The sequence below is a fragment of the Perognathus longimembris genome, chromosome 2 (assembly GCF_023159225.1).
Source record: "Perognathus longimembris pacificus isolate PPM17 chromosome 2, ASM2315922v1, whole genome shotgun sequence".
NCBI lineage: Eukaryota > Metazoa > Chordata > Mammalia > Rodentia > Heteromyidae > Perognathus > Perognathus longimembris.
This window is the reverse complement of record NC_063162.1, coordinates 27,466,049-27,492,653: the sequence shown is the minus strand read 5'-3', so window position 1 is coordinate 27,492,653 and position 26,605 is coordinate 27,466,049. Positions and strand designations below refer to the sequence as shown.

At 36.3% G+C, this 26,605-nt stretch overlaps 1 protein-coding gene across 1 annotated transcript in view; it reads left to right on the top strand.

The window, feature by feature from the left end:
• Positions 1–23,150, top strand: part of Hells (helicase, lymphoid specific) — a 29,234-nt gene extending 6,084 nt beyond the window's left edge. Inside the window, exons 5-22 of the mRNA XM_048338662.1 lie at positions 1,394–1,430; positions 1,506–1,570; positions 2,618–2,656; positions 4,513–4,740; positions 5,093–5,275; positions 5,762–5,905; positions 8,066–8,262; positions 9,278–9,374; positions 10,142–10,303; positions 10,893–11,032; positions 11,108–11,246; positions 15,458–15,541; positions 15,620–15,739; positions 16,415–16,531; positions 16,837–16,996; positions 18,893–18,989; positions 19,209–19,285; positions 21,977–23,150. Of these exons, the coding sequence (XP_048194619.1) occupies positions 1,394–1,430; positions 1,506–1,570; positions 2,618–2,656; positions 4,513–4,740; positions 5,093–5,275; positions 5,762–5,905; positions 8,066–8,262; positions 9,278–9,374; positions 10,142–10,303; positions 10,893–11,032; positions 11,108–11,246; positions 15,458–15,541; positions 15,620–15,739; positions 16,415–16,531; positions 16,837–16,996; positions 18,893–18,989; positions 19,209–19,285; positions 21,977–22,071 (2,181 nt within the window). The 3' untranslated portion in view covers positions 22,072–23,150. The remainder of the gene's footprint in view (positions 1–1,393; positions 1,431–1,505; positions 1,571–2,617; positions 2,657–4,512; positions 4,741–5,092; positions 5,276–5,761; positions 5,906–8,065; positions 8,263–9,277; positions 9,375–10,141; positions 10,304–10,892; positions 11,033–11,107; positions 11,247–15,457; positions 15,542–15,619; positions 15,740–16,414; positions 16,532–16,836; positions 16,997–18,892; positions 18,990–19,208; positions 19,286–21,976) is intronic.
• The last annotated feature ends 3,455 nt before the right edge of the window (positions 23,151–26,605 follow it).

Here is a 26,605-nt window from a genome sequence, read left to right as displayed (position 1 = left end):
TTATTTTTGTCAACACGAGTTTTTTGGTGTTTTTTTTTGCCAGTCCTGGGCCCTGATGAACTCAGATAGGGTCTCGGAGCTGTCCCTGAGATTCTTTTTGCTCAAGGCTACCACTTTACCACTTGAGCCACAGCTCCAGTTCTGGCTTTGAGGAATTGAAGCCAGGGCTGCATGCAAGCTCTTTGCCATTAAGCCACATTCCCAGCCTCCAATATGAGTTTTTATTATGACAAAATTTGACTTGAGAAAAAAAAATTCTACAAATACTAAGCTTTAAAATAGTTTTATAATATTGAAAATGAACTACATAACTTGTGAGAGATGGGGATCAGGAGGAAGAAACTGGGAGAAAATGATGGAAGAATTGACACTGTTCAAAAAGAAGTGTAGTCAATACCTGACTTAGGTAACTAACCCCTCTGAATGTCACCTTTACAATTATTTTTTAAATATTATTTAAACCAGTATTTCAAAGCTGATGACTTGGTGGATTTACCAATTCTGGGAATTTATCTTTGGTTTCTGAAGAACATATTTTTATCATTGTTTTATTGGATTAGTGATTTAATTTAAAAAGAAGTGCTTCACTTTGACTCAGACAACTCTGTACCAGGATTGTGTCCCTCCCACCTTGTCACTCTTCTTACCTTATCACTTTTGTCTAAAAGTATCAATCCTCAAGTTCTGCCTGTTCTCTCCTTGGATTCTTTTAATCCCTAAACTTTTAAAAATAATTCAAAAATTTCACTTTATTTGGTCATTTTGGTTTCCTAATAATATAAGTTGTCTATCCTTTTTTGTGTAAGGCTTTACCCTGGAGCTTTTTGGCTTAAGGCTAGCACTCTCCTATTTGAGCTGTAGCTCTGCTTGTAAGCTTTTGCTGTTTAATTGGAGTTAAGTGTCTCAGTGGATTTTATTTTTCCATAGGCTGGCTCTGAACTGTGATCCTCAGATCTCAACTGCCTGAGTAGCTTGGATTACAAGCATGAGTCACCAGCACCCAGTCTGTCTATGCTTACTATGGGATTCTTACCTTGCTGCCATTCTCCTTGCATTACCCTTTTCTAACTAGTATTTTTCAGTTGAAATTTTTATTCTGAATTATATTTAAGCCAAGTACTCTTTTCAATGTCAGTATATAAATGTTCATTGAAAGGAGATCTGCATAGCATTTCAAAATTTAAAAAATACTTTCTACATTTAATTTTGAACTTGAAGGGGGAAAGTAAAATACCCTTAGTGTAAAATCATGAAGTTATGGTAGGGAATATAGAAGGTAACATAATAAGGGTCAGACTTCAACTAGAATATTTCTTCTCTATATTTTTAAGCAGTACTTTTTAATATGCAACACCATATAATAAAAGTAGCATTCTATGTCTTTGTTTTATAGGGTAAAAATTCAAATGATACAAGTGAAGAGAATTCAGGTAAATTTTTTTTGTTGTGGTTTTTAAAGAACGTGTTTATATTTCTGTTTTAATTGCTATAAAATATTTTTATAGTTGTAAAAAAGAAAAGAGGAAGAGAAGACGAATCATACAATATTTCAGACGTTATGTCAAAAGAGGTAAGGATGCTTCATATTCTATGTTAAGTAAAAACTTGTAGGTTTGGATCACCTTAAAGCTATAAGACTTAGTTTTTCAGCATACTTTAAACATTTCTGTTCTCTTTTCTGATGTTTATATTAAACTTATGGCTAATATTTAAAATATGTATTTTAAAGTCAACCCTAAATATAAAAGATAAACTTACAGGAAAATGGAGAAGAAAAGAGACTTCCTTTATAGCTTAGAAACTGGAAAAAGAAAAGTTTGGGGACAATGTTTAGGGAATCAGAATTTAGGGTAAGAATGCTTTCAGGTGGAGAGTGTAATTCTATGTAATTAGTGTGTCTTGCTTATTGTACTTCACATTTTCTTGGCCTGTTTTTTTGTTTTTGGGTCTTTTTTTTGGTTTGTTTGGTTGTTTTGTTTTGTTGGTGGTGGTTGTAAGGCTTGAACTCAGGGCCTGGGTGCTATCCTAAGCTTTTGTGCTTAAAGCTAGTGCACTTTGAGCTGCATCTCCACTTCTGGTTTTTAGTGGTCAGTAGCTCAGACTTTGCTGAGGCTGAATTTGAATCACAATTGTTGAGGCTGAATTTGAATCACAATTGTCAGCTCAGCCTCTTGAGAAGCTAGGATAACAGGTGTGAGACACCAGCACCAGCTCTGCTTTGTTTTTATAATAAACAGATCTAGAAGTTTGTGATGGATATTTAATAATTTTCTGTGATTGAATTAAATAATGAATTCAATAATTGAGTAATTGTTTGCCAAAAATGGTCAGCTGATTTGAAAGACAATGCTCTGTCAGTTCCTTACTTGAAAGAATGCTTCTGTCAGTTCCTTATATAGAAATTTCTCCTATCAGCCCTGGCTGGCTTCAGACCTAGGTTCTCAGATCTTTAGATTCCTGAGTAGCTAGAACAGCCTGGTATGAGCCACCACCACCTGGCCAGGACTGTCAGTTTTGTGATTTCCATGCCTTATCCCCATTTGACACCATAAAACTTTTGCAGAATAATATTTCTTCAGTCTTGTGAATTATTAATTTGACTTTTGCAATCCTCTAGGAAATTTTATCTGTGGCTAAGAAAAGCAAGGAGAGTGAGGTAAGGTATTTATTTAAATAGAAAATTAAATTTAGGAATCTCTTTTACCTGATTATTAGGCACTTTTAATCACTGCTGTACATCTTTCTCATCATTTACTTCATTTTTCTACCTTTGCAAAATAGAAAAAAGACTTCATTTCTATCTTACTTTAATTTTTTTTCTAGTCCTGAGGCTTGAACTCAGAACCTGGGTAATGTCCCTGAACTTGTGCTCAAGGCTAGCACTCTACCACTTGAGCCATAGCACCACTTCCAGCTTTTTCTGTGTATGTGGTACTGAGGAATTGAACCCAGGTCTTCATGAGTGCTAGACTAAGCACTCTATCACTAAGCCATATTCCCAATTTTTTTTTTTGCTAGCCCTGAGCTTGAACTCAGCCTGGGCAGTGACTTGAGCTTCTTTTCCTCAAGATCAGTGCTCTACCAACTGATCCACAGCACCACTTCCAGCTTTTTATGAGTAGTTTATTGGAGATAAGTGTCTTGAGGATTTTTCCTGCCCCAGCTTCCTTTCATCTGTGATCCTCAGATCTCAGCCTCCTCAGTAATTAGGATTACAGGCATGAGCCACTATCACATAGCTTCAACATTATATTCAACATAACTTTATGTGTTCATTGCATGGGATTTGCTGTATAGATATTAAAGCATTTAGCAATGACACTTTCAACTTACAAGTTCCTATAGCCCCATGATATATATATGCACAGAGGTCTCAGATGGATGCTATGAAGGGTAATTTCATCTTGTTTCTAATGTTAAAGATTCGAACTGGCCCCTGTGGCACTTGCTTGTAATCCTGGCTGCTCGGGAGGCTGAGATCTGAGAATGAAGGTTCATAGTCAGCCCTGGTAGGAAAGTGTGAGACTCATCTCCAGTTATCCCCAGGAAATATGGCTTAAAGTGGTATAGTATTAGCTTGGAGCAAAAGAGCTCAGGCACAGTGCTCAGGTCCTGAGTTCAATTCCCATGACCCCCACACACTAGATTCTCCAAAGTTCCATTTCAAAAAACTCATTTCTGTTACCATATTATTCCTACTTCTATCCATTTCCTCTGTCCTCCCGCTGATTTATATAGGGATGTTACTACCTTTTTCCAACCTCTTTATTTCAAGACCCTATAATCAGGACCTCATGCTCTTTTTTTCTTTTTTTCAGCTTTCTTTTTGAGAATCACGGGGCTTGAACTTAGGGCTTGGGCACTGCTTTTGTGCTCAAGGCTAGCACTTTGAGTCACACTTCCATGTCCAGTTTTCAGGTGATTAATCGGAGATAGGAATCTTTCCGCCTTTCCTGCCTGAAACCATAATCCTCAGATCTCAGCCTCCTGAGTAGCTAGTATTATAAGTATGAGCCACTGTCACCCCTTTATAGAGAGCCAGAACAATACTTAAAAAAACAGCTTTCTTATACTAATACTGTATCATTTGAGCATGCCTCTAGTCTGGCATTTTGCTGGTTAATTAGTGGTAGTCTCTCAGACAGTTTTGCCCAGGCTAGTTTCAAACTTCAAATCTCAGCCTCCTGAGCAGCTAAGACACCAGGCTGTTAGTGTATATATTTTTCTTTTTTAATGGCTTTGTGCTCACATGGGAATAAAAGCGTCTCCAAGGTTTTCATTCGTATGTACATTAGTTTTCCTTACCTACTGACTAAGACTGGGTAGTTTATTTGTGTTTTTCTTGTTTCAGTACTGAGAAACTCAGATTTATGTACCACATACCACGTAAGCCACATTGCTAGTTCTGGACTGGGCAAATTATGATTATTGATTTCATTTCCTGATAAGTGAGTAGTGAATATAGCAACTTTTTTTTTTATCAAACATGTAATTAAACACTTTTCTTTGCAGGATGAGAGGCCTTCTTCTACTAATCCCTGTGTAGAAGAACTTGAGAAAAATAAAGATTCAAATAGTATAATTAAAGATAGATTGTCTCAAACGGTTAGGCAGAATGCTAAATTGTATTTTGACCCAGTTCGAAAATATAATGGACAGCCAGTTCCCTTTCAACAACCCAAGTACTTCACAGGAGGAGTTATGCGATGGTACCAAGTAGAAGGCATGGAATGGCTTAGGGTAATGACTTTTCATTTTTAATGTAATATATTGGTTGCTTTCCATAATGTCTAACTAGCATCATCTTTCACAACTTGATGTTTCACAACTTCTGTGTTACTGTGTATAAAATATTTGTATATATTTAGTTGGGTGATTTGTTTATCATGAATACTTTTTTAAGTGAAAATTGTCTTATTAGACTCCAGTATTTTTTATGGTTTTATAAATGATTTCCTGCAGTTGTTAAAGTATATGGTATGAAATATCACGTGTCATCAAATTGTCTTTGTGCTTTTAGAAAAATAAGCTGTTACTAATTCAGGATATGCTTATGTCAGAATTTCAATATAGTGTATATTCGTTTGTCCAGATGCTTTGGGAAAATGGAATTAATGGCATTTTGGCAGATGAAATGGGATTGGGGAAGACCGTTCAGTGCATTGCTACTATTGCTTTGATGATTCAGAGAGGAGTACCTGGACCTTTTCTTGTCTGTGGTCCTTTGTCTACACTTCCCAACTGGATGGCTGAATTCAAAAGATTTACACCAGAAGTAAGACGTGTTTCCTCACATGGAATATATTTTGGCCCACATTTTTTGTTGTTGTAGGAAATAAATTGTAGACCTGCTACTAGAACTATTGATTTCTACAAAAGCATTGTGTCTGATTAGACATACCAAAAATTGGCAATTCTTTTTTTAACCCTCATTTCTTTTCTTTCTGAAGAACAGTAAGTATTGGAAATCAGATATTTTGCTTAAAATATTCTTGTATAGTTTTCATTCATTTAATGATTTAATTTACCTGAGAAAGATGTTGATCTTTTAATCCTGTTTGCTCTTAGATATTATTTTTCCCTTTTACATGTTGTATTATCCACCTCCTTGGAATATAGTAATGTTTTTCTGTTTGCCCCTTAGCCTTTTTATTTTGTTTAGTTTTTATGGTCTTTGTATCCTTTTTCTCTAGAAAATTGTTTGATCCATAATTTCATATCATTCTTATATTTTGTTCTGAAACATTGTAAAATCTTTTAGATTCCTACTCTGTTGTATCATGGAACCCAGCAGGAACGTCAAAAATTGGCCAGGAAAATTCATAAGAGAACTGGAACATTACAGATTCATCCCGTGGTAATCACATCATTTGAAATATCTATGAGGGACCGAAATGCATTACAGGTATGCATTGTTTCTTTATAATCTGTAAGTTATATTGTATGTATTTAACTCATATTACTTTCTCACCACCATGTAGCATTAAACATTTTTTTGCTTGAAATAAAGGACTGTATTGTGCTTATTTCTCTAGAAACTGGGACCTTTTGACAGATTTGGAAGAAGGCTATGGTCTGTAAAATAAAAATAAAAACCTTTGGTATTTTAACGTGAGACCATAATAAGTTTTTTAATCAGCCAGACATAGACCTAATCTGTGAATATATGACAGATGTGTTTGTGAAATATAGTTTGAGTATATGGAATTTACCAGTCTGCTTTTATTTTGTTAAAAAAATTAGAATATTTAAGATGTTATATTTAGGTTATCTTAATGGTACTGTGATATTTCCTTATCTTTTTTCTTGACATAGCTACTTACTTAGTATTGCCTATGTTGTAATACAGTTTAGACTTTTCTTCCTCGTTGCCAAATTCATTACACATATGAGAAATGAGTGCTTTCCTTTACTTTGACCACGTGATAGCCCTGCTAAGTGACATCCCTTTGTTTTTTCTTACTTGCATGGATAAGGAAACTAACTTAAGTAACAGTCAACATAAATTCAAGACATAGTTCATAATATGTACTGTCCATAGGAAAATATATGTTTGGAGATAAAAGTACCTATGATTCTACTTGAGAATTTTACTTTGATTGTGAAGACTTGCTAACAAGCAGATATAATAAATTATAAGTTTTTTTTAGAAATAGCATTTTCTATAAAAATATGTAACATGAAGATTCACCTCAGTTTGTTCTGCCTATGCACCCCATATTGAAATAGTTCAGAAGCCAGGAACTAGTGGCTTATACCTATTATCCTAGCTACTCAAGAGTCTGAAATCTAAAGATCATGGTTCAAAGCCAGCTGGGGCAGGAAAATCCCTGATTCTCTAGCTCCATTTAACCACTAAAAAGCTGAAAGTGAATATATGGCTTAAATTGATAGCCTTGACTAAAAAAGTCAGGGACAGTGCCCAAGTCCTGAGTTTAAAGGACGAGAGAGAGAGACTAGAATATATGAAAGAGAAGCATAGAAAAGAAAAAGAAATAGGCTTCCTTGTCAGTTCTATTTGCCAATGGCTAGAATGTTTTGAGTTTTATTTTTCACTGAGCCTTAGTTACCAGTATAAAGATTTTAATGATGAGAGAGCAATTCTGAAACTCCTGTTTGAATGACAGCCCACTTACTAGTTTGTGTTCAGGTTCTTCCTCATTTGCTTTCTTTATTTTTCTTTTCTTTCACTTATTAATTTACAAAGAATGCTTTATAGTTTATCTGACAGTATTAGGTGTCTTCAAGTAAGAAATTATTCACATTATCTGGTTTGCTAGATTGCCAGGAAATTTAAGTCCTTTGTAGGTCAGTATACTAAATAATACCATTTTTTCTATTCTATTAGTAATATACTAAAAAAGTTACATTCCAAAGATGAATTCTTACACTCTTTACTCCAGTTTGCCAGTCTTATTGTTCAAAGTTGGTGTTTACATTTCAGAATTACTGTCTTTTTTTCCATTTTTTAACAAAGAATTACATCAGAATGGCTGGTAGTTAGAAGCCAAAAAGGAAAGCATGAATATTGAAAATGAAAAAAAAAAATTCAAGACAGCTTTCTTAAAATGTTTATCTCTGTGAGAATATCAGTTGCTAAAATTGACTCCAATAAAAAAGAAACTTAAAAACTAAAGAAAAAGTTGAGAACACTGAGGTAAAGAGAATATTAGATATATGCTGCAAAATGAAAATATTAACCCAGTTTAAAATTTCAGAATACATGAAATTAGTGAACTTCAGCTACATTTGTTTTTGAATCTAATTTCAAAACTTGATAAAACATTGAAAGAAAAATCAGATTATTTTGACTATAGAAAGAATGAGGCACTCTTAGTTCATAACTGATAGACTTCAAATATTATTTCCTGATCTAATAAAATCTGTTTTCAGAATATATTGGTTTTTGGAATCCATTAGCTTAACTCATTGTTATATTTTTTGATATCTCAATAGATACTAAAGTGATATTTGTTAAGATTCAACATCTGTGCATCTTTTTAAAAGAGAAATTTTACTTTAGAAATCATTTTATACATTTTTTTCCTTTCATTTCATTTTCTAGCATTGCTATTGGAAATACTTAATAGTAGATGAAGGACACAGGATTAAGAATATGAAGTGCCGTCTAATCAGGGAATTAAAACGGTTCAATGCTGATAACAAACTTCTTTTGACTGGTACTCCCTTGCAAAACAATCTGTCAGAACTTTGGTCATTGCTAAACTTTTTGTTGCCAGATGTATTTGATGATTTGAAAAGGTAGGTAAACCAGTTACTTTACTGTGTTTTCTGTTTTTTCACTGCTTTTTGCTAAGTAGCTGGATTTAAGTGCTATCTTTTGGTAGATTCTTAGTGATATATATTATATATTCATCCTTTGTTATAAAGTATGTGAGAGCAGGTATATAAAAGAACATATATAACTTATGTATTAATTAATGGAAAGCTAAAAATGTTGCATTAAGAAAATCCAAGATTTTGTCTTGGTTTTCTAAAATAAGTCATATGTGTATGTGTATTTCTTAAAAAACAGTCCAGGGCAAGGTACCAATCATTGGCTCACACCTGTAATCCCAGCTACTCAGGATGCTGAGATCTTTGGGTCTCAAGATCACAGTTCACAGCCACGCTGTTAAATGTTTGTGAAACTCTTTATCTCCAATAAACTAACCCAGAAAAGCAGGATACGGAGCTGTGGTTTAAATGGTAGAGCACTAGCCTTAAGCAAAAAAGTTTAGGGATAGCACCCAGACCAATTTCAAGCCTTAGGATTGGTGCACATTTACACACACACACACCCCTAAACCATAGAAATAGAGATGCCCTACGTTTCCTTTCACACATATTAGAAAACATACATTTTTCAAAAATCTGATTAGTTAGCACTAGAACAAAATTAAAACAAAGGTTTCCCAATATTTTTACTATTATAAGATATTAACATTTTTAAATTGAAAAAACATCTCCTTTTAGATTGCAGGTTTTGATTATAGACTCAAAATAATCATTCACATCCTTTTTGTTTGAATGCTTTCTTTAGTGGTACTGGTATTGACCTCAAGGCTTGGCACTTGCTAGGCAAATGCTTTATAACTTGATCTATGTCACCAGTCCTGTGTTCTTTTTTATTGTTCTTTTTCATTAAAAATGACATGTGAGGATTTGGTAACTATCCATATGCGTTATAATAAACTGAAATTAGAAACCATCTTTCAAGTTAATATAATTTAGTTTATGTGATAGGTTAACTTGTAATCATTTCTCTTTTTTCCAGCTTTGAGTCTTGGTTTGACATCACTAGTCTTTCTGAAACTGCTGAAGATATTATAGCTAAAGAAAGAGAACAGAATGTATTGCATATGCTACACCAGGTGTCGACTGTTTTCTTATTCTGCCTGTTCCACCCTCATAGAAAAAGAATTCTAGAAACCATTACCCATTGTTGTATAGACTTAAAAGTCAAATGAGTCTCCTAAGCTTAAATTATTTTCCTGCCCTTTCCCTACTTCAGGAAGTTGTAGGGTTTTATGGCTACTGCAGATGATGGTGGGGTTTTTTTCTTTCCTCTAAATTGTTAGCAACCATCTCTTTTTCTGTTACTTCCTTCTCTAATATAAATGATTTATCATTTGTAGTGTACGAATTTGAAGCCTTAAGGGTTGGTTAGCTCTCTAGTAGTCTTAAGAGGTCACTAAAATTTTTGGACTATAACAATATGAATCCAAAGAAGTATAAATTTTACTTTAAGATTTTCCAAAACAATAGGAAATAACCCAGGCATGATTGGTTCACAGCTGTAATCCTGGCTGCTCAGGAGGCTGGGATCTATGAGATCTATGTATGCCACCTTGGGCATACAAATCCAAGAGATTCTTAACCTCCAGTTACCAGCAAAAAGCCAGAGTGGAGGTGTAGATCAAGTGGTACAGAGTCAGCTTTGAGCAGAAAAGCTTTAGCATGACAGGGAGGAAAGTTAGAAAATGCTGTTTATCATTTGCTGATTTGCTTTGGGAACATTTCAAGTAGGTGATACCTTTTGAGACAGCATAACATAGGAAAAGAAGTATAAGAAGTAGGAAGCTGGTATTTCCTGAAAGGAATGTTTGCACTAATGTTTGTATTTATGTTTAAATTTTAGATTCTAACTCCTTTCTTACTGAGAAGACTGAAATCTGATGTTGCTCTAGAAGTTCCTCCTAAACGAGAAGTAGTTGTTTATGCACCACTTTCAAAGAAACAAGAAGTCTTTTATACAGCCATTGTGAACCGAACAATCGCAAAGATGTTTGGATCTAGTGAGGTATAGTGTGCTTTGAAATACAATGTAAAAATATAAAATATGGCATAAAATTTTTGACAAGACTTTGCCCCCTCACCTATTTTCAGGACTTCCTTGGGTGAATTTCTAATTCTAAGTTATAAAACCACCACCAGAAGTTGTTGGCCAAAATTTATAGTCCTGCTAAAATTAAATGATAATCTATCACTTGCTTTGTGCTTATCTGGAAATATTAACAAGCACACCATCTTTTGATAATCATGATTAAAGGCTAACTGGAGACCAAACTTTTTTTTTTAATCAGTCTCTTTACTAGGAATGTATTGATGGGATTAGTATAATGATTGAAAAATACTGTAGTTACGGATGTATTACAAGGAATAGAGAGTAGTATGTGGTCATTGTATAACTGACAATGAAACATTAAGAGAATATATTTAATTATGAATTTCTCATAATTTTGACTTGGGAAAGTTACTGAACTTGACAAAGATCAATTTTCTTTAAATCTTAAAATCATTTTATATATAAGCATATTTTGTACATAAACTTGTTTATATTTAGAACCTCAGTGTATAGGGTTTTAAACAGACATTTAATTATCTTTTAGAAAGAATCAGTGGAACTAACTCCTACTGGACGACCAAAACGAAAAACCAGAAAATCAGTAAATTATAGCAAACTAGATGACTTTCCCAATGAGCTGGAAAAATTAATGAGTGAAATACAGCCAGAAGTGGACCGAGAAAAGTGAGTTTAAACAAATTTGAAATTAATTAATCTATGTTTTTCACAATTATCATACTTGTATTATGTTTTTGATAGGACTGTTGTAGAAATGAATATTCCTGTAGAATCTGAAGTTAATTTGAAACTGCAGAATATAATGATGCTACTTCGTAAATGTTGTAATCATCCATATCTGATTGAGTACCCTATAGATCCTGTCACACAAGAGTTTAAGGTAAGGATTATTTTTCTCTTTTATACTGAGACACAGTGTTACTGTTTGATTTATTATTATTTAACGTAAAACTCATTTGCTGTACCAAAATTACAGTCCTTTCAGTAAGGTGAGAATGGTAGTTGTTTTCTGTGTACTGTGCAACAAGTGTTTTAATTTACTGTCCTTTCCTTTTGAAATGATTAAAACATGGCAACTGTCTGTGACTGCTGGGTAAGATGAACTTGTCTGAGAAAATGAAGCCCAGCCTGAGAGCTCATCTCTTTTCTGTCTGTTTTGGGTAGACTTAGAGTCCTCTCCATATTTTGGAATCTGTAACACCCATGTTGGCTACCCAGAACCATTGCTTAAGGGCTGGGATTGCTAGACAACCACAAATACTCCCTCAGCTCAGAAAGAATGAAGGCAGCAGATAAACAGCTACCATTTTGAGTCTTTAACTCTCATTTCCTGCAAGAGGACTTCCCTAGCCCCCAGCCGTCCTCTCCTGTGTTTGTGTGCTTTACTCAATTCTTTTTTTGCCAGTCCTGGGGCTTGGACTCAGGCTGGCTGCCAAAGTAAGACTGAAAAGAAATCCTCATGCAATGCTTTTGGCTGACACTAGATGGTGGCAGAGTTTTGTGTTGGAGTTACAGTTCACCTACTCATGTTAAAGTGTTTTGAATATGTTAACCAAAAAGCTAAGGAAGTTTTTATCATGTTAGTATCATTTAAAATATTTCTAATTGGAGAAAATTAAGTTATGTTGTTAAAAAAGAACTTCTTTGTTGGTGGTTTTGTTTTGTTTTTTGTTTTGTCGCCAGTCCTGGGTCTTGAACTCAGGACCTGGGCACTGTTCCTGAGCTGCTTTTTGTTTTGCTCGAGGCTAGTGCTCTACCACTTGAGCCATAGTGCCACTTCCAGCCTTCTTTGTTTATGTGTAATGAGGAATCAAACCGAAGGCTTCATGCATGCTAGGCAAGCACTCTAACACAAAGCCACATTCCCAATCCCTAAAACATCTTTTAAACTTTTATGTGAACAGTTAATGGAATTCATTATTCTGAAATTTTAGTGATTCGGTTATTTTGATGTATACTTTTTTTTTTTTTTTATTTTTTTGTTTTGGCCAGTCCTGGGCCTTGGACTCAGGGCCTGACCACTGTCCCTGGCTTCTTCCAGCTCAAGGCTAGCACTCTGCCACTTGAGCCACAGCGCCGCTTCTGGCCATTTTCTGTATATGTGGTGCTGGGGAATCGAACCTAGGGCCTTGTGTATCCGAGGCAGGCACTCTTGCCACTAGGCTATATCCCCAGCCCCTGATGTATACTTTTTAAAAAAATTTATTAATTAAACACAAATTTTTTGACAAGGTGTTGTTCAAAAAGGGTACAGTTACATAGTAGGGCAGTGTGTACATTTCTTGTGATATCTTACACCCTGTTTTTCTTTCCCTTCCCTAGGTCAGGTAGACATATATACAATACACAATGTATCAAGAACATATACAGTAGCCACGTGGCCTACACCAAAGAAAATTCGCCTAAGGCTTTAAATATAATGTCGATATTAGACAATATGTCGACACCACTGAGAGGTCAATTTTGACCTTTATATGTTGAGTAGTGGTTTGGTTTTAGTTACATAGTGTTGGGTCGCTGACCCAATCCTGTGGGAAATACCATTTGACAAGCAGTTTTTGGTTTCACAGACCTGGTCTCTATAGTCTCTCAGTCACCCCATCTTTTTTTTTTTTTTTTTTTTTTTGCCAGTCCTGGGCCTTGAACTCAGGGCCTGAGCACTGTCCCTGGCTTCTTTTTGCTCAAGGCTAGCACTCTGCCACTTGAGCCACAGCACCACTTCTGGCCATTTTCTATATATGTGGTGCTGGGGAATCGAACCCAGGGCTTCATGTATATGAGGCAAGCACTCATGCCACTAGGCCATATTCCCAGCCCCCGCCACCCCATCTTAACATTCATATATCAGGGGGATCATGCCCCTTTGTTTTCTGTGATCTAGGCTTGTCTTGCTCAACATTATTTGTTCAAGTTCTGACCATTTCCCTGCGAATAACAATATTTCACCATTCCTAATCACTATGTAGTATTCCATTGTGTATAGGTACCATATTTTTTGGATCCATTCATCTGTGGAGCGGCGTCTGGGTTGATTCCCTATTTTGGCTATTGTGAATTGTGCAGTGATAAACATGGAAGTGCAAATGTCTTTTTGCTATCTTGGGACCTCGGGGTGTGGAGTGGGAGGGAGGGAGCTCTAGCTTCTTTGTAGGGTTTGGGTCTCTGATAGCTGGTCTCCCATTGAGGGACGCGGTAATGGGGAACTTACTGGTCCTGGATTGTTTGTGTGTCCCGCGCTGCTGTTGGCCCTTCGGGGCTGTGGTGCTGGGGTGCAGCACTCGGTCATTTGGTGGTGTCAGCCCCAGCTCTCCCCTTCTGCACCACCTGGTTCCCCCACCACTCACTTCCGATCCTGGCTGTGCGGGTCCCGTGCCTCCTGTCGCCGCCATCTGTCGCGATCGGTCCGCGCTTCCCCTGGGGTATGTGGAGCTCTTGCTGTCTGTACTCTGCGCTCCTTGCGTGACATTTCGGCAGTCGGTTTGCTGGCGCCGGGTCCCCTTTCCCAGCCTGGCCCTGTTCGGGCCAGGGTCGTTGGGTGGGGGGAGGGTACCCCGGAGATTTTCCGGCTCCATGCAGGTTATAGGCTCTTCTTTTTTTTTGTTCTTTTTCATTCCCTGTGTTTCTCTATTGCTTCTGGCTGCTGGTTTTGCTGGGTTCTTTTTTTTTTTTTTGGCCAGTCCTGGGCCTTGGACTCAGGGCCTGACCACTGTCCCTGGCTTCTTCCCGCTCAAGGCTAGCACTCTGCCACTTGAGCCACAGCGCCGCTTCTGGCCGTTTTCTGTATATGTGGTGCTGGGGAATCGAACCTAGGGCCTCGTGTATCCGAGGCAGGCACTCTTGCCACTAGGCTATATCCCCTGCTGGGTTCTTGATGGGGTGTTGGGTGCTGGAGTTCCCAGCTCGCTATTCAGTTGGAGCGAGTTGGGATCCTCCCTACTGTGGCAACGCCATCTTCCCTTCCTCTGATCTATACTTTTTGATAGTCACATTTTCAGTAACTGAATGGTAAATGACCAGCTTTTCAAAACCACAATCTGCTTGCTGGTTAAGTCTCAACAAATATATAGAAGGAAGTTTCATATTTAATGAGTAAAGATAGAAAAGTTGCATAACTTTAAAATAAATGTTTTTATTAGTAGCCACTGAAAGTTGAATTTTATTACTAGTGTAACTGGCAGTGTTGACTTTTTGAGCCAGATAGTTCTTGGAGATAATGTCCTATGGGCTGTATTTAGGAGCATTCCTAGCCTCTGGATGGCAGTAGTATATGTCTTCCCCACTTGTGACAACCTAAAATGTCTTGAACTACTGTCACATGCCCCCTGGGGGCAGAGGGGAAAATGCTATCATTTGACAATCTCTGCTTTTATGTCAAGGGAAATAAAACTTGCCTTCTCATATAAAAATACCTCTCTGATGGGGTAATTTTACTAAAGGGAGAAAATTGTCTTTAGTGTGAATAAGATTACTTATAAACTCATATCTTTAATTTGTACTAAGAACTCTGGTAGCAACTTTTGTTAACATCTTACTTGATTATAAAGGAAAAAAAAGTAACATACAATATGTTTGAACTTATATTCCCTTATATAAATAGTTGGTTGTGGGGCTTGAACTCAGGGCCTGGGCGCTGTCTCTGATCCTCTTTATGCTCAAGGCTAGCATTCTGCCGCTTGAGCTAGCCACCACGGTACTTCCAATTTTTGGGTGGAGATAAGAGTCTCAGGGACACTTTTCTGCCTGGACTGCTTTCAGACCGTGATCCTCAGATCTCAACCTCTTCAGTAGCTAAGTTACAGGCATGAGCCACCGGCGCCCCACTATACAAAATTTTTGATACACGTAAGATAGACTTGGTTCATGGATAGACTCATGATCTTATCTGATCTTAATTCTTCTGTGTAAAATAACTTTTTATTCTACTGTACATATGTTTTCTGGTAGAATTCAATGGTAACCTTTATTGAACGATCTTCTTTGTGTTTTTAATGAAGTACCAGGGCAAATCAAAGTATTCAGATGGTTTCCTGTTTATAAGGCAAATGGTTAGTAACTATAATGACAATTTCATCGGTTTTTTTCCATTTCAAGATTGATGAAGAATTAGTAACAAATTCTGGGAAATTCTTAATTTTGGATCGAATGCTGCCAGAACTTAAGAAAAGAGGACACAAGGTAGTAATTTGATTGGATTTTCAATTGCTCATGTTTTATGAATCAGTATATAGACATTAAGATATATTTAAATTTCAGGTGCTGCTTTTTTCACAAATGACAAGAATGCTGGACATTTTAATGGACTACTGCCAACTTAGAGATTTCAATTTCAGTAGACTTGATGGTTCCATGTCTTATACAGAGAGGGAAAACCATGTAAGACTACTTTTATCATCCATCAAATTCTTTTTTGTACCATCTGACTTGATTTTTGAAGTAATGAATAAAATAGACTTTTAAATTGATGAGAAATAAAAACACTATAAAAGCTAGCATTTTGATTTTGTATTCTTGCCTTGGAGTTTGTGACTCGTTATATCTGTATATATCATCACATGAAGAACATTCAGGTAACAGGGAAACTTTCTCCTCTGACAAATTTCTCAGGTTCATTGTTTCATTAAACAAATTTCAATTCTGAAGCAGAGTAGAAAGCATTTAGCCATTGTTTTACCACCTTGAATTTGCTATGAAAATAGTTTTTTGCTTGGTCCTGGGGTTTCAACTCAGGATCTGGCCCCTGTTAAAGGCAGCCATTCTACCTCTGATCCATAGCTTAACCCTGCCATTAACACTTGACTATATACTGTTATTATATATCTGTGATACAGCATCAAGCCATTGAAGTATCTTTTTAGCATTTGGTCTTTAAACTCATTTGTTTTGGGGTGGTAGGTTTGACTCATAGCCCCATATTTGCTAGGCAGGGCACCCTACACTCATTTGGCTAAGTCTGGAAAAGTCTTTGTCAGTGGAAATTAAAAAAATCCCTTCTCAGCTACTTGGCTAGTTACTTTTAATTTATTATGTGTTTATCATTTCTGCTTTTAGATGCACAGCTTCAACACAGATCCAGATGTATTTCTTTTCTTAGTGAGTACACGAGCTGGAGGCCTGGGTATTAATTTGACTGCAGCAGATACGGTTATCATCTATGATAGTGATTGGGTAAGTTGGAACTCTGAATATGCAGATTATATTTCTATTCTGAATTTCCAACCTTTGTCGTTCAAGTTTTAGTTTGTTAAAAGTCTCTTGCAGGTACAACCTTGAAAGTGTTTCTTTGGAGTATTTAAATATTTAAGTACTTGTCAAGAGTTTAATGGGATGGTAATTTTATGAAACTAGTTTAGAACCCTAAATTTAGTTAAGCTACAGTCATACAGCTTCTCATTTAATCATGAATGTTGACTTTACCCCTGTATCTTGGGTTGTTAAACATAACACTATTAAATGTTGTTTTTACTTTTAAGAATCCACAGTCTGATCTTCAAGCACAGGATAGATGTCACAGAATTGGTCAAACAAAGCCAGTTGTTGTATATCGCCTTGTTACAGCAAATACTATTGATCAGAAAATTGTGGAAAGAGCAGCTGCTAAAAGAAAATTGGAGAAGTTGATCATCCACAAAAGTAAATGATGCACTTATGATTCTTTTTTGCTTAATTACCATTGAATGTGTGCAGACTAGACTCTTAGTGTTATTACTGTTACTTTCCTTATAAAAAGAATCAGTGCAGAGTTAATATGACAGGATATAAATAGACAAGAGGAGGTTTTGGAGCTCTTAACAGCCTACTTTAAGTTGGTAGTCATAGAGACAGAAAGAAAATTAATGTTTTTTTAAGTGAAGCATGGAAAGGTAGAGAAAGGAGTAAAAGATAATAAGAAAGTAAAGCATCCTAAGCTCTCTCATTGGAGAATTTGACATTATTTTAAATATTTTTGATAAAAAGACATTTGTTTACCAAAAGTTCTTAAGGAAACTTACAAGTTCTCAATACATTAAACACTAAGATATTAATGATATATTCAACTAGTTCTACCAAAAATCGGTGTGCATTAATATAGAAAGGATTCAAAGTTGGGAAGCTGAGGTGACTCGAGTGAGTTCTTTTATGTTACATTCTTTTGAGACTCCTTGGGTAAGTTTTACTCAACATAAAATTGACTAATTGAGTTTGACTTGATCATCAGGAGTTGAAAATTACCTCTAGAAATTGTCAGGACTAGAGAAATTTGATTATCACAGTAATATTAGAAAACAATGTTGAAAGTTACTGCCAGTTAATTTTATAATGCTATTCTACTTGCTGCAAGTTATGAAAATCTGGGTTTTTTGTTATTGTTGTTTGTTTTTTTGGTTTGGTTTTTTTCGGTTGTGGGGCTTGAACTCTGGGTCTGGGTGCTGTCCTCTAAGCTCTTCAACTCAAGGCTAGCACTCAACCACTTGAGTCACAGCATCACTTCCATTTTCCAGTGGTTAATTGGAGATAAACGTCTCACACTTTCCTGCTCTGGCTGGCTTTGACCGTGAACCTCATATCTCAGCCTCCTGAGTAGCAAGGATTACAGGCTTGAGTCATCAGTGCCCAGCAAAAATGTGGTTTTAAGGCAAAGTGGGTTAGGTTTTAAGCAGAGCAATTTGACTTGTGACTTACTAGTCAGTAATTTGACTACAATGGTCAGATGGAGAGATGGATTTGGAATTACAATGAGGATAAAATTAGTCTTAGCCTAATAACTTTAAGTTTACACAAGAATTTTTCACACGTGTTACTTTAGAAATTCAGATGATGAGATAAATTATATTTTGCTTTAAATATTGAATTTAGGTAATACCTGTGGTTACTTTTTCCCAAGTTCTGTTTTGTTTTGTTTTGCCAGTCCTGGGCCTTGAACTCAGGATCTGAGCACTGTCCCTGGCTAGCACTCTGCCACTTGAGCCACAGCGCGATTTCTGGCTTTTTCTGTTTATGTGGTACTGAGGAATCGAATCCAGGGCTTCATGTATATAAGGCAAGCACTCTACCACTCGGCTATATTCCCAGCCCCTCAACTTCTGTTTTGAGGTTAATTTCACACATCAAAATTTGAAAAATTTTATAAAATTCTGGTACTTTTTTGTTGAAGTGCAATATACATATAGTAAAATACACAGCTTTTAAAATTATAGCTTAAAATGGAATATGTATACTCATGGAATTATCATCTAGATTGAGAATGAACATTTTCATTAAATGAAATTTCATGAACCCTTTTCGATCATTCTCTCTGTCCCCTGCTAGTCACTCTGAGATTATCCACTTTTGTGATTGTGGTCACATTTTTTTCACATATTATTTTGAGATTTATATACTTGAATTAGAAAGAGGTGTGTTTTGCTAAATGGTTTTTATCCATTCTTTTGTTAACATGGGCACTTCAATTGTTTTTATTGTAAATAAATTATAAGCCAGTCTCATGGGTTTATAATATATCATAGTGTAGCTTTAAAATGAAATTTTAATGTTCATTTATTTTTTTAGATCATTTCAAAGGTGGTCAATCTGGATTAAATCAACCTAAAACTTTCTTAGATCCTAAGGAATTGATGGAATTATTAAAATCTAGAGATTATGAAAGGTAATTTTTTCCGCGTGTGTGTGTGTGTGTGTGTGTGTGTGTGTGTGTGTGTGTGTGTGTTAACTGAGGCTTGAACTCTTGAACTTGGGGACTTGTGCTTGTTAGGCACTCTATCATTTAACCCATACCTTGAGCCCCTTAAAATTTCTTCGTAAAAATAGAAGGCATTGTTTTGATTTATATAATAGTACACTCAAATATTTTGTTTTGTCTTTCTAGGGAAGTAAAAGGATCAAGAGAGAAAGTCATTAGCAATAAGGATCTGGAGCTGTTGCTAGACCGAAGTGATCTTATTGGTAAGTATTTGTCATGCATTGTGTTTTAATCCTGATCTCCAGATCATTGTTAGTCTTTTCTCATTGCCATGTCTCTTTTGTTAGTCTTAAATCTCAGTAATCATAGCAGACTGTAGAGATGTACCCATAAGTGTATTATATATTTTTACTGAGAAGAACTCTTTTTTTTGGCCATTCCTGGGACTTGAACTCAGGTTCTGGGCACTGTCCCTGAGCCTCTTTGTGCTCAAGGCTACATACAACTTGAGCCACAAAGCCACTTCAAGCTTTTTCTAAGTAGTTTATTGTAGATAAGAAAAGAGAACTTTCTTGACTGGGTGTAATCCTCAGGTCTCAGCCTCCTGAGTAGTTAGGATTACAGGTGTGAGCCACCAGGCTGTCTTAAACATACATACTATATCACTTTAAGAGAATTGGCTCTGGTACTTTTATTTCATCTATTACATCTATATTAGATTTTTCCAATTGTATCAAATTTTGTAGCATTTGAATCAGGATCCAAATTGCATTGGTTATGTATTTAGCACTCCCTCTTGTTTTTCCTTATGATTATTTTTTGGAAAATGTGTTCTTTCCCTATAAAGTGGCTTACATTTCTTTAATTGTCCGGTTCTCTCTATTATGTTTAATTTGTTCTTCAACTTCTTGTAGGTAGATAAGTAGCTCTCTTAATTAGATTTAAGTTCTCTGAGAGGAGAAAAACAGTGCTTTGATACTTTCTATTATACTTTAGTAGTGATTGATTAGAACTATTGTTTCTTTAAGTTTTGCAAAGTGATGATTTGCTTGTGCTATTCATCAGCTTTATTAGCAGAAATTTGTCTACTAAGAATTTTTCTTTAGCATTTAGAATAAGCGTCTAAAATATAAAATAGAGAGGGTAGATTGGTTTTTTATCAAGTTGTAGAAAAATGAGTTACTTCTATAATAATAACCTTAAATTGTTTTGTAAACAGATACTTAAAATCAATCATTTTCAAGCTACTTTAGATTGCATTGCTAAAGCAGCTCATATTATCGTGTTGCCAGGCATCTTTCCAACTATGTATATTGCATTGAAACCAGGTTTTGTTGTCTTATTAAATTTAGATACATTTTAAATATATTGTGGGAGCAAGTTATTTATATATATCTTTTAGCACTTTTTTTTTTTAATTTGCCTGTCATGGCACTTGAACTCTGGGCCTGGGCACTGTCCCTGACCCTTCATCTCAAGACTAGCTCTCTGCCACTTGATCCACAATGGCACTTCCAGTTTTCTGGTGGTTATTTGGAGATTAGAATCTCATGAGGGCTGGGAATATGTCCTAGTGGTAGAGTGCTTGCCTCACATACATGAAGCACTGGGTTTGATTTCCCCAGCACCACATATATAGAAAAAGCCAGAAGTGGCACTGTGGCTTAAAAGCTAGAGTACTACCTTGAGAAAAAAGAAGCCAGGGAAGGAAAAAAAAAAAAAGAAGCCAGGGGCAGTGCTCACTCAGGCCCTGAGTCTCAAGTGCTAGGACTGGCAAAACAAAACAAAACAAATCTCCTGGGACTTTCCTACTGAGCTGGCTTTGAACCATGATCCTCAGCTCTCAGCCTCATGAGTAGCTAGGATTACAGGTCTGTGAGCCCACCAGCACCTGGCTCAGCACTTCTTAAATTTAATGTTGTTTTTTTATTTTTGGCCAGTCCTGGGCCTTGGACTCAGGGCCTGAGCACTGTCCCTGGCTTCTTTTTGCTCAAGGCTAGCACTCTGCCATTTGAGCCACAGCGCCACTTCTGGCCATTTTCTGTATATGTGGTGCTGGGGAATCGAACCCAGGGCCTCATGTATATGAGGCAGGCACTCTTGCCACTAGGCCATATCCCCAGCCCCAAATTTAATGGTTTTGTTGTTGTTTTGTTTTTCCTTTTTTGCCAGTCCTGGAGCTTGAATTCAGGTCCTGGGCACTGTCTCTGAGCTTCTTTTGTTCAAAACTGGCACTGTACCACTTGAGCCACAGTGCCACTTCCAGCCTGTTCTGTTTCTGTGGTACTGAGGAATCAAATACTGCTTCATTCAGGCTAGGCAAGCACTCTACCACTAGGCCACATTCCCAGCCCCAAATTTAGTGTTGGGCTAAAGTTAAGTTTTGTTTGGAGTCCATTCCAGTTTTACTATGTTTTTGGGGGGTGGGGGTGTTTGGTCATAAATTTGTGTCATCCTTGGATGAGGTAACAAATGCTGTCATCCATCTGTGACATAGAAGCACAAGTGGGAGGATCTCAGCCCAGGCCTGCCCATATATATAAAGCAAGACCCTACCTTGAAAATAATGAGTGCAGAATGACTAGTGATTTAAGTGATTCAGCAATTGTCTAGCAAGCATGGGCTCAAAGTTCAATCCACATGACCATCAAAAGAACAAACACAAATTCTTTGAAAATATGTCAAAGTATAAGCTTTAAATCTTTGTATCTTAAATAAGGCAGCTTTTTTTGCTTAGCAAATGGATGCTCCATGTTGTATATCTTAAAGGTTACTGTAATAAGAAATACATATTTTGGCTTTTGGAACAATTTAATTTCCGAATAAGGAAAAGTGTGTTCTATGTTTCTGTGGGTTTCTATATTTTAGGTGATTCACTTTGCAAGAATTTTTTTTCATGATTTCTTCAGGTTCTTCCTTTTTAAGGATTTTCTTTAATTTTTTTTTTTTCATAGATCAAATGAAAGCCTCTGGACCAGTTAAAGAGAAGACAGGAATATTCAAGATAGTAGAAAATTCTGAAGATTCTAGTCCTGAATGTTTGTTTTAACGTGAAGCTTTAAAAAAGAAGAAGAGGGGCCTTTTAATGTTTTTGTGCATATCCAGTGATTTTCCTACATTGGTTTTGAAGTCCATTTTGTCCACTTCACTGTTTTGATTATATCAGTTTCTATAAATGAAACTGGTACCACTACATACTTAAGAGTGTAATTCTCAGAGCCTTATTAAGAACATAATTAATAAGGGTAAATGTTTAGTTACTTTTTCAGGCTGCGTAGTACTCTTAGGTATGGCTTAATGTTTACTTAACCATTTCCAGATTTATACAGTCTTCCTGTGGAAGTTTAGTGATGACTCTGCCCCTCCTTTCTCACAGTAGTAATACAGTTCAAGGAATTAACACTTCTATTATGGAGTAAGCTTCCAAGAGGGAGGATTGACTGAGGTTGTGCTTTTTGTCACTAAAGTAAAAAACTGTTTTTGCTTTTAGAGTCTGTAAGATAGTTCACCAAATGTTCATTATAAAATGATTTTATCAAATTATTCTGTCAGGAAAATAATTGAAGTAATAACAAAAACATGACTGGTTTGAGATTCAACATTATTATGCTCTCTTCTTGGTTTCATTCACTAGTACATCTAAGCATGTTGTAGAAAAATTTCAAGTGATGGTTAACAAAGAATGCTGAAAGAAACACAAAACACCAGAAGTTGGAAATGTTAGTATTGTGCAGGATGAGAGGGAAAACATTGAAAATGTATAGGAAGGTTATTGGAACCAGCACGATGAAAATAAGACCTAGAAGTGTAAATAGCTCAAAATCTGTAATAAAGGAGCAGAAAGATCATAAAGGGAACAACATAGGCTCTGTGTAAATGGTGATAAGCCTGTGAAGAAGAGTAATCCTAAATATATATGCTGGGAAGGGGACACGCTTCCTGGACTATGTCTTTCATTATTGGTTAATATTGCTTGGAAAACTCAACCTGTACATGTTTAAATTATGGTGTTATAGGAAAGTGAAACCAGAGCTCAGAAGAACTGGTTTGAGAGAACATACGTACAGAGCAATTTATTTTGTGTTTTTTTTTAAGTCAATGAAAATAAAGTGTTCATTCACAAGCAGACTCATTGGTCTTGATTGAAGTCATTTTGACTTCAGTGAGTCTATCCTTTACATTCTACCAGTAACTTCATCTCTGTTCTTATGTGCCCAATACCTCTTCCTTTCCTTGTTCCCTGTAGCATTAAGAAAGTGGTGTCAATCAGAAAAGAACTTTTAAAATATGTCAGTGCATTTATTATATATCCTTATTTATTTTTCCGTTATTACTTATACATTGTCCTATCCAGAACCAATTGAAAAGCTTTGTACTTTTCCTGTTAGCAAAACTATTTGTAAAACTTGTATCTATTCATTGTTTCCAGTTTACTCTCTCCCCGCTTTAAAAAAAATTTTGGTCAGATTTTGATCTCTGAATACACTGGAATTATTAAAGTCCCAGTGACCTGGTCTTACTTGGTCTTTCATCAGCATTTCTTTAGAAAATAGTTCTTTAGAAGAGAATTTTTGGCTTTATACAAATACGTTGTCTAAATTTCCATTCTACTCTCTTACATGTTTCTTGCATGTGAGACTTCTAAGCATTATAATTTCCCAAACAGCTTGATACATTTCTGATAGTGTTAACATTTCTTTAATACCAACAGTTCTGATGACTTGTATTTCTAGCTAAAACCTTTGTCCTGAACTGTGAATAGACATAGTTATTACTTTCTTGGCTTCTTTTACTGGAGTAAGTGATAACTAAAACTACTCTAAATCTAAACATTTGATCCTCAGCTCTGTAGTTTGCCCCTTTGTATTTTTCCTATTCTAGTAAAAATCAACTTCTTCCAAAATTGGAACAAACTTGACTTTTTCTTTTCCATCTGATTATATACTTTAACAATACTACCGTATCTCCTTTAACATGTATCTGTTTAGGCTAGGCATAGAATAATATGACAAAACATTTTGATAGTTATCCTTCTGAAATTAATAGTTTAAATTAAATCTCAAGTATGTTCATTGGTAACTACCTCTTTCTATGTGAACCTAAAAAGTACCTTGTAGAAAAACACATTGTCAAATGTGTGCATACATGAATACTTGTACACCTCAAAAGCTAGAAAGGACAGCTACATATCTGGCCATTTGTTGAGGTTACTACTATTGACCTGGGTGCTTTAATTGTTCGTAATTGAAACCCTCTTAGCTATTTCAACCAAGCATGGAAAATGCTGAGACATTCACAGAATGGGGATAATCACTTAAGATTCCCTAGTCTCACATTCCAGATGACCTCATCCTGGTGTAGGAGCTCACTGCTGGAGTTGACATCATCCCAGGTGATATCATCCTAGCTCAACACCTTACCTTTGGATACCTTACCATTCCAGCCATACCCATGGACTTCCTCATTTAAGGTATTGAGGTGGGGGTGGGAGTGGCAATTACTGCTCTTTTCCCCTCTAATGTTAGTGATTCCATTGTATTTAGAGATTACGGAATGATTCATGGACCTGGCATACTCTGCATTCTGCCAGACATACAGGAAACTAAAATCTTTCAATCTTAGAATTGAGCATGTTCCTCACAAATTCATGTTGAAACCTAGTTCTCAGTGTCATGGTGTTTAGAAGAGTGGGGACTGGGAGGTGATTGGCATGAGTGCTGTAATAGTAAGTTGATCATCCATTCACCAGAAAGTGAGTCCTGCCCAAATGTCATATTTTAAATTTATACCTCCTGAACTATGAAAAATAAATGTATCTAGAAGTCTGTGGTCTCTTTTTATCCTGGCCCAAATAAGACAGGTTAGTTTTGCCTGTACCATTTTAAAAGTAGTAGACATTGTTTTACCCAGGGAGCACCTGCCTCATGTATATCAACCTCTCTTGATTGGTGAAGGAGAGAATTCCCTATTCTGCCCTTTTTCGTGCACTCAAGATTTCATCATGACTCCTGCCCTGAATCTTCAACCATAACCATTCCTTGATTAAATACAAGAGCTAACCATTAAAAGGAATAGTTTATTGCTTTTCCTTAAAGACATGAATTTATACATACAAACACAAAACCACAATAGGATAAAAAATGTAACTGCCTAGTTTATACTAAGATTTCTTTTTTTTTTTTTTTTTTTTTTTTTTTTTTTATTATCAATTGAACATAAATTTTTTTTTTTTTTTTTACAAGGTGCTGTGCAAAGAGGGTGCAGTTACATAGTAGGGCATTGTGTACATTTCTTGTGATATCTTACAACCTGTTTTCCCATCCCTTGTCTAGGTCAGGTAGACCCATATGCAGTATACAATGTATCAAGCACATATACAGTGTTCACAGACTTGGTCTCTACTGTCTCTCCATCTCCCTTTGTTAACAGTCATATATCAGGGAGATCATGCCCCTTTGTTTTCTGTGTTCTAGGCTTGTCTCACTCAACATTATTTGTTCGAGTTCTGACCATTTCCCTGCAAATAACAATATTTCACCATTCCTAATCGCTATGTAGTATTCCATTGTGTATAAGTACCATATTTTTTGGATCCATTCATCTGTGGAGGGGCATCTGGGTTGTTTCCAAATTTTGGCTATTGTGAATTGTGCTGCGATAAACATGGAAGTACAAATGTCCTTTTGATATCTTGGGTTTTGCTGTTTAGGATAGATGCCTAGGAGTGGTATGGCTGGGTCATAGGGTAGGTCTATATTGAGCTTTTTGAGAAACCTCCATACTGTTCTCCAAAGTGGCTGTACTAATTTGCACTCCCACCAACAATGGAGAAGGGTTCCTTTTTCCCCACAGCCCCTCCAGCATTTGTTGTTTCCTGAGTTCAGAGTATAGGCCATTCTAACTGGGGTGAGGTGGTATCTCAGGGTTGTTTTTATTTGCATTTCCTTTACTAGCAGGGATGTTGAGCATTTCCTCATGTGTTTCTTTGCCATTTTTATATCTTCTCTTGTGAAGTCTCTCTTTAGCTCTTTTGCCCATTTCCTAATAGGTTTATTGGGCTTGGAGGGGCTTAGTTTTTTGAGTTCTCTGTAGATGACAGATATCAGGCCTTTGTCTGTTGCTGTGCTGGTAAATATCCTTTCCCATATCGTTGGCTGTCTTTCTATTTTGGTGGCTATGACCTTAGCTGTGCAGAAACTTTTTAATTTGTAGTAGTCCCATTTGTTGAGTCTTTCCCCTATTTGTTGTGCGCCTGGGACTCTATTCAGGAAGTTCCTTCCTGTGCCTATAAGTTCTAGTGTCTTTCCTACTCTGTCCTTCAGTAGTTTCAAGGATTCAGGTCTGATGTTGAGGTCCTTGATCCATTTTGAGTTGATCTTGGTGCATGGTGATAGGCTTGGGTCTACTTTGAGTTTTCTGCATATGGCTGCCCAGTTCTCCCAGCACCAGTAGTTGAAGAGGCTATGTTTATTCCATTGTATGTCTTTAGCTCCTTTGTCGAATATCAGTTGGCTGTAAGAGTGCGGTTTTATTTCTGGGTCTTCAATTCTAATCCACTGGTCTTCCGATCTGTTTTTATACCA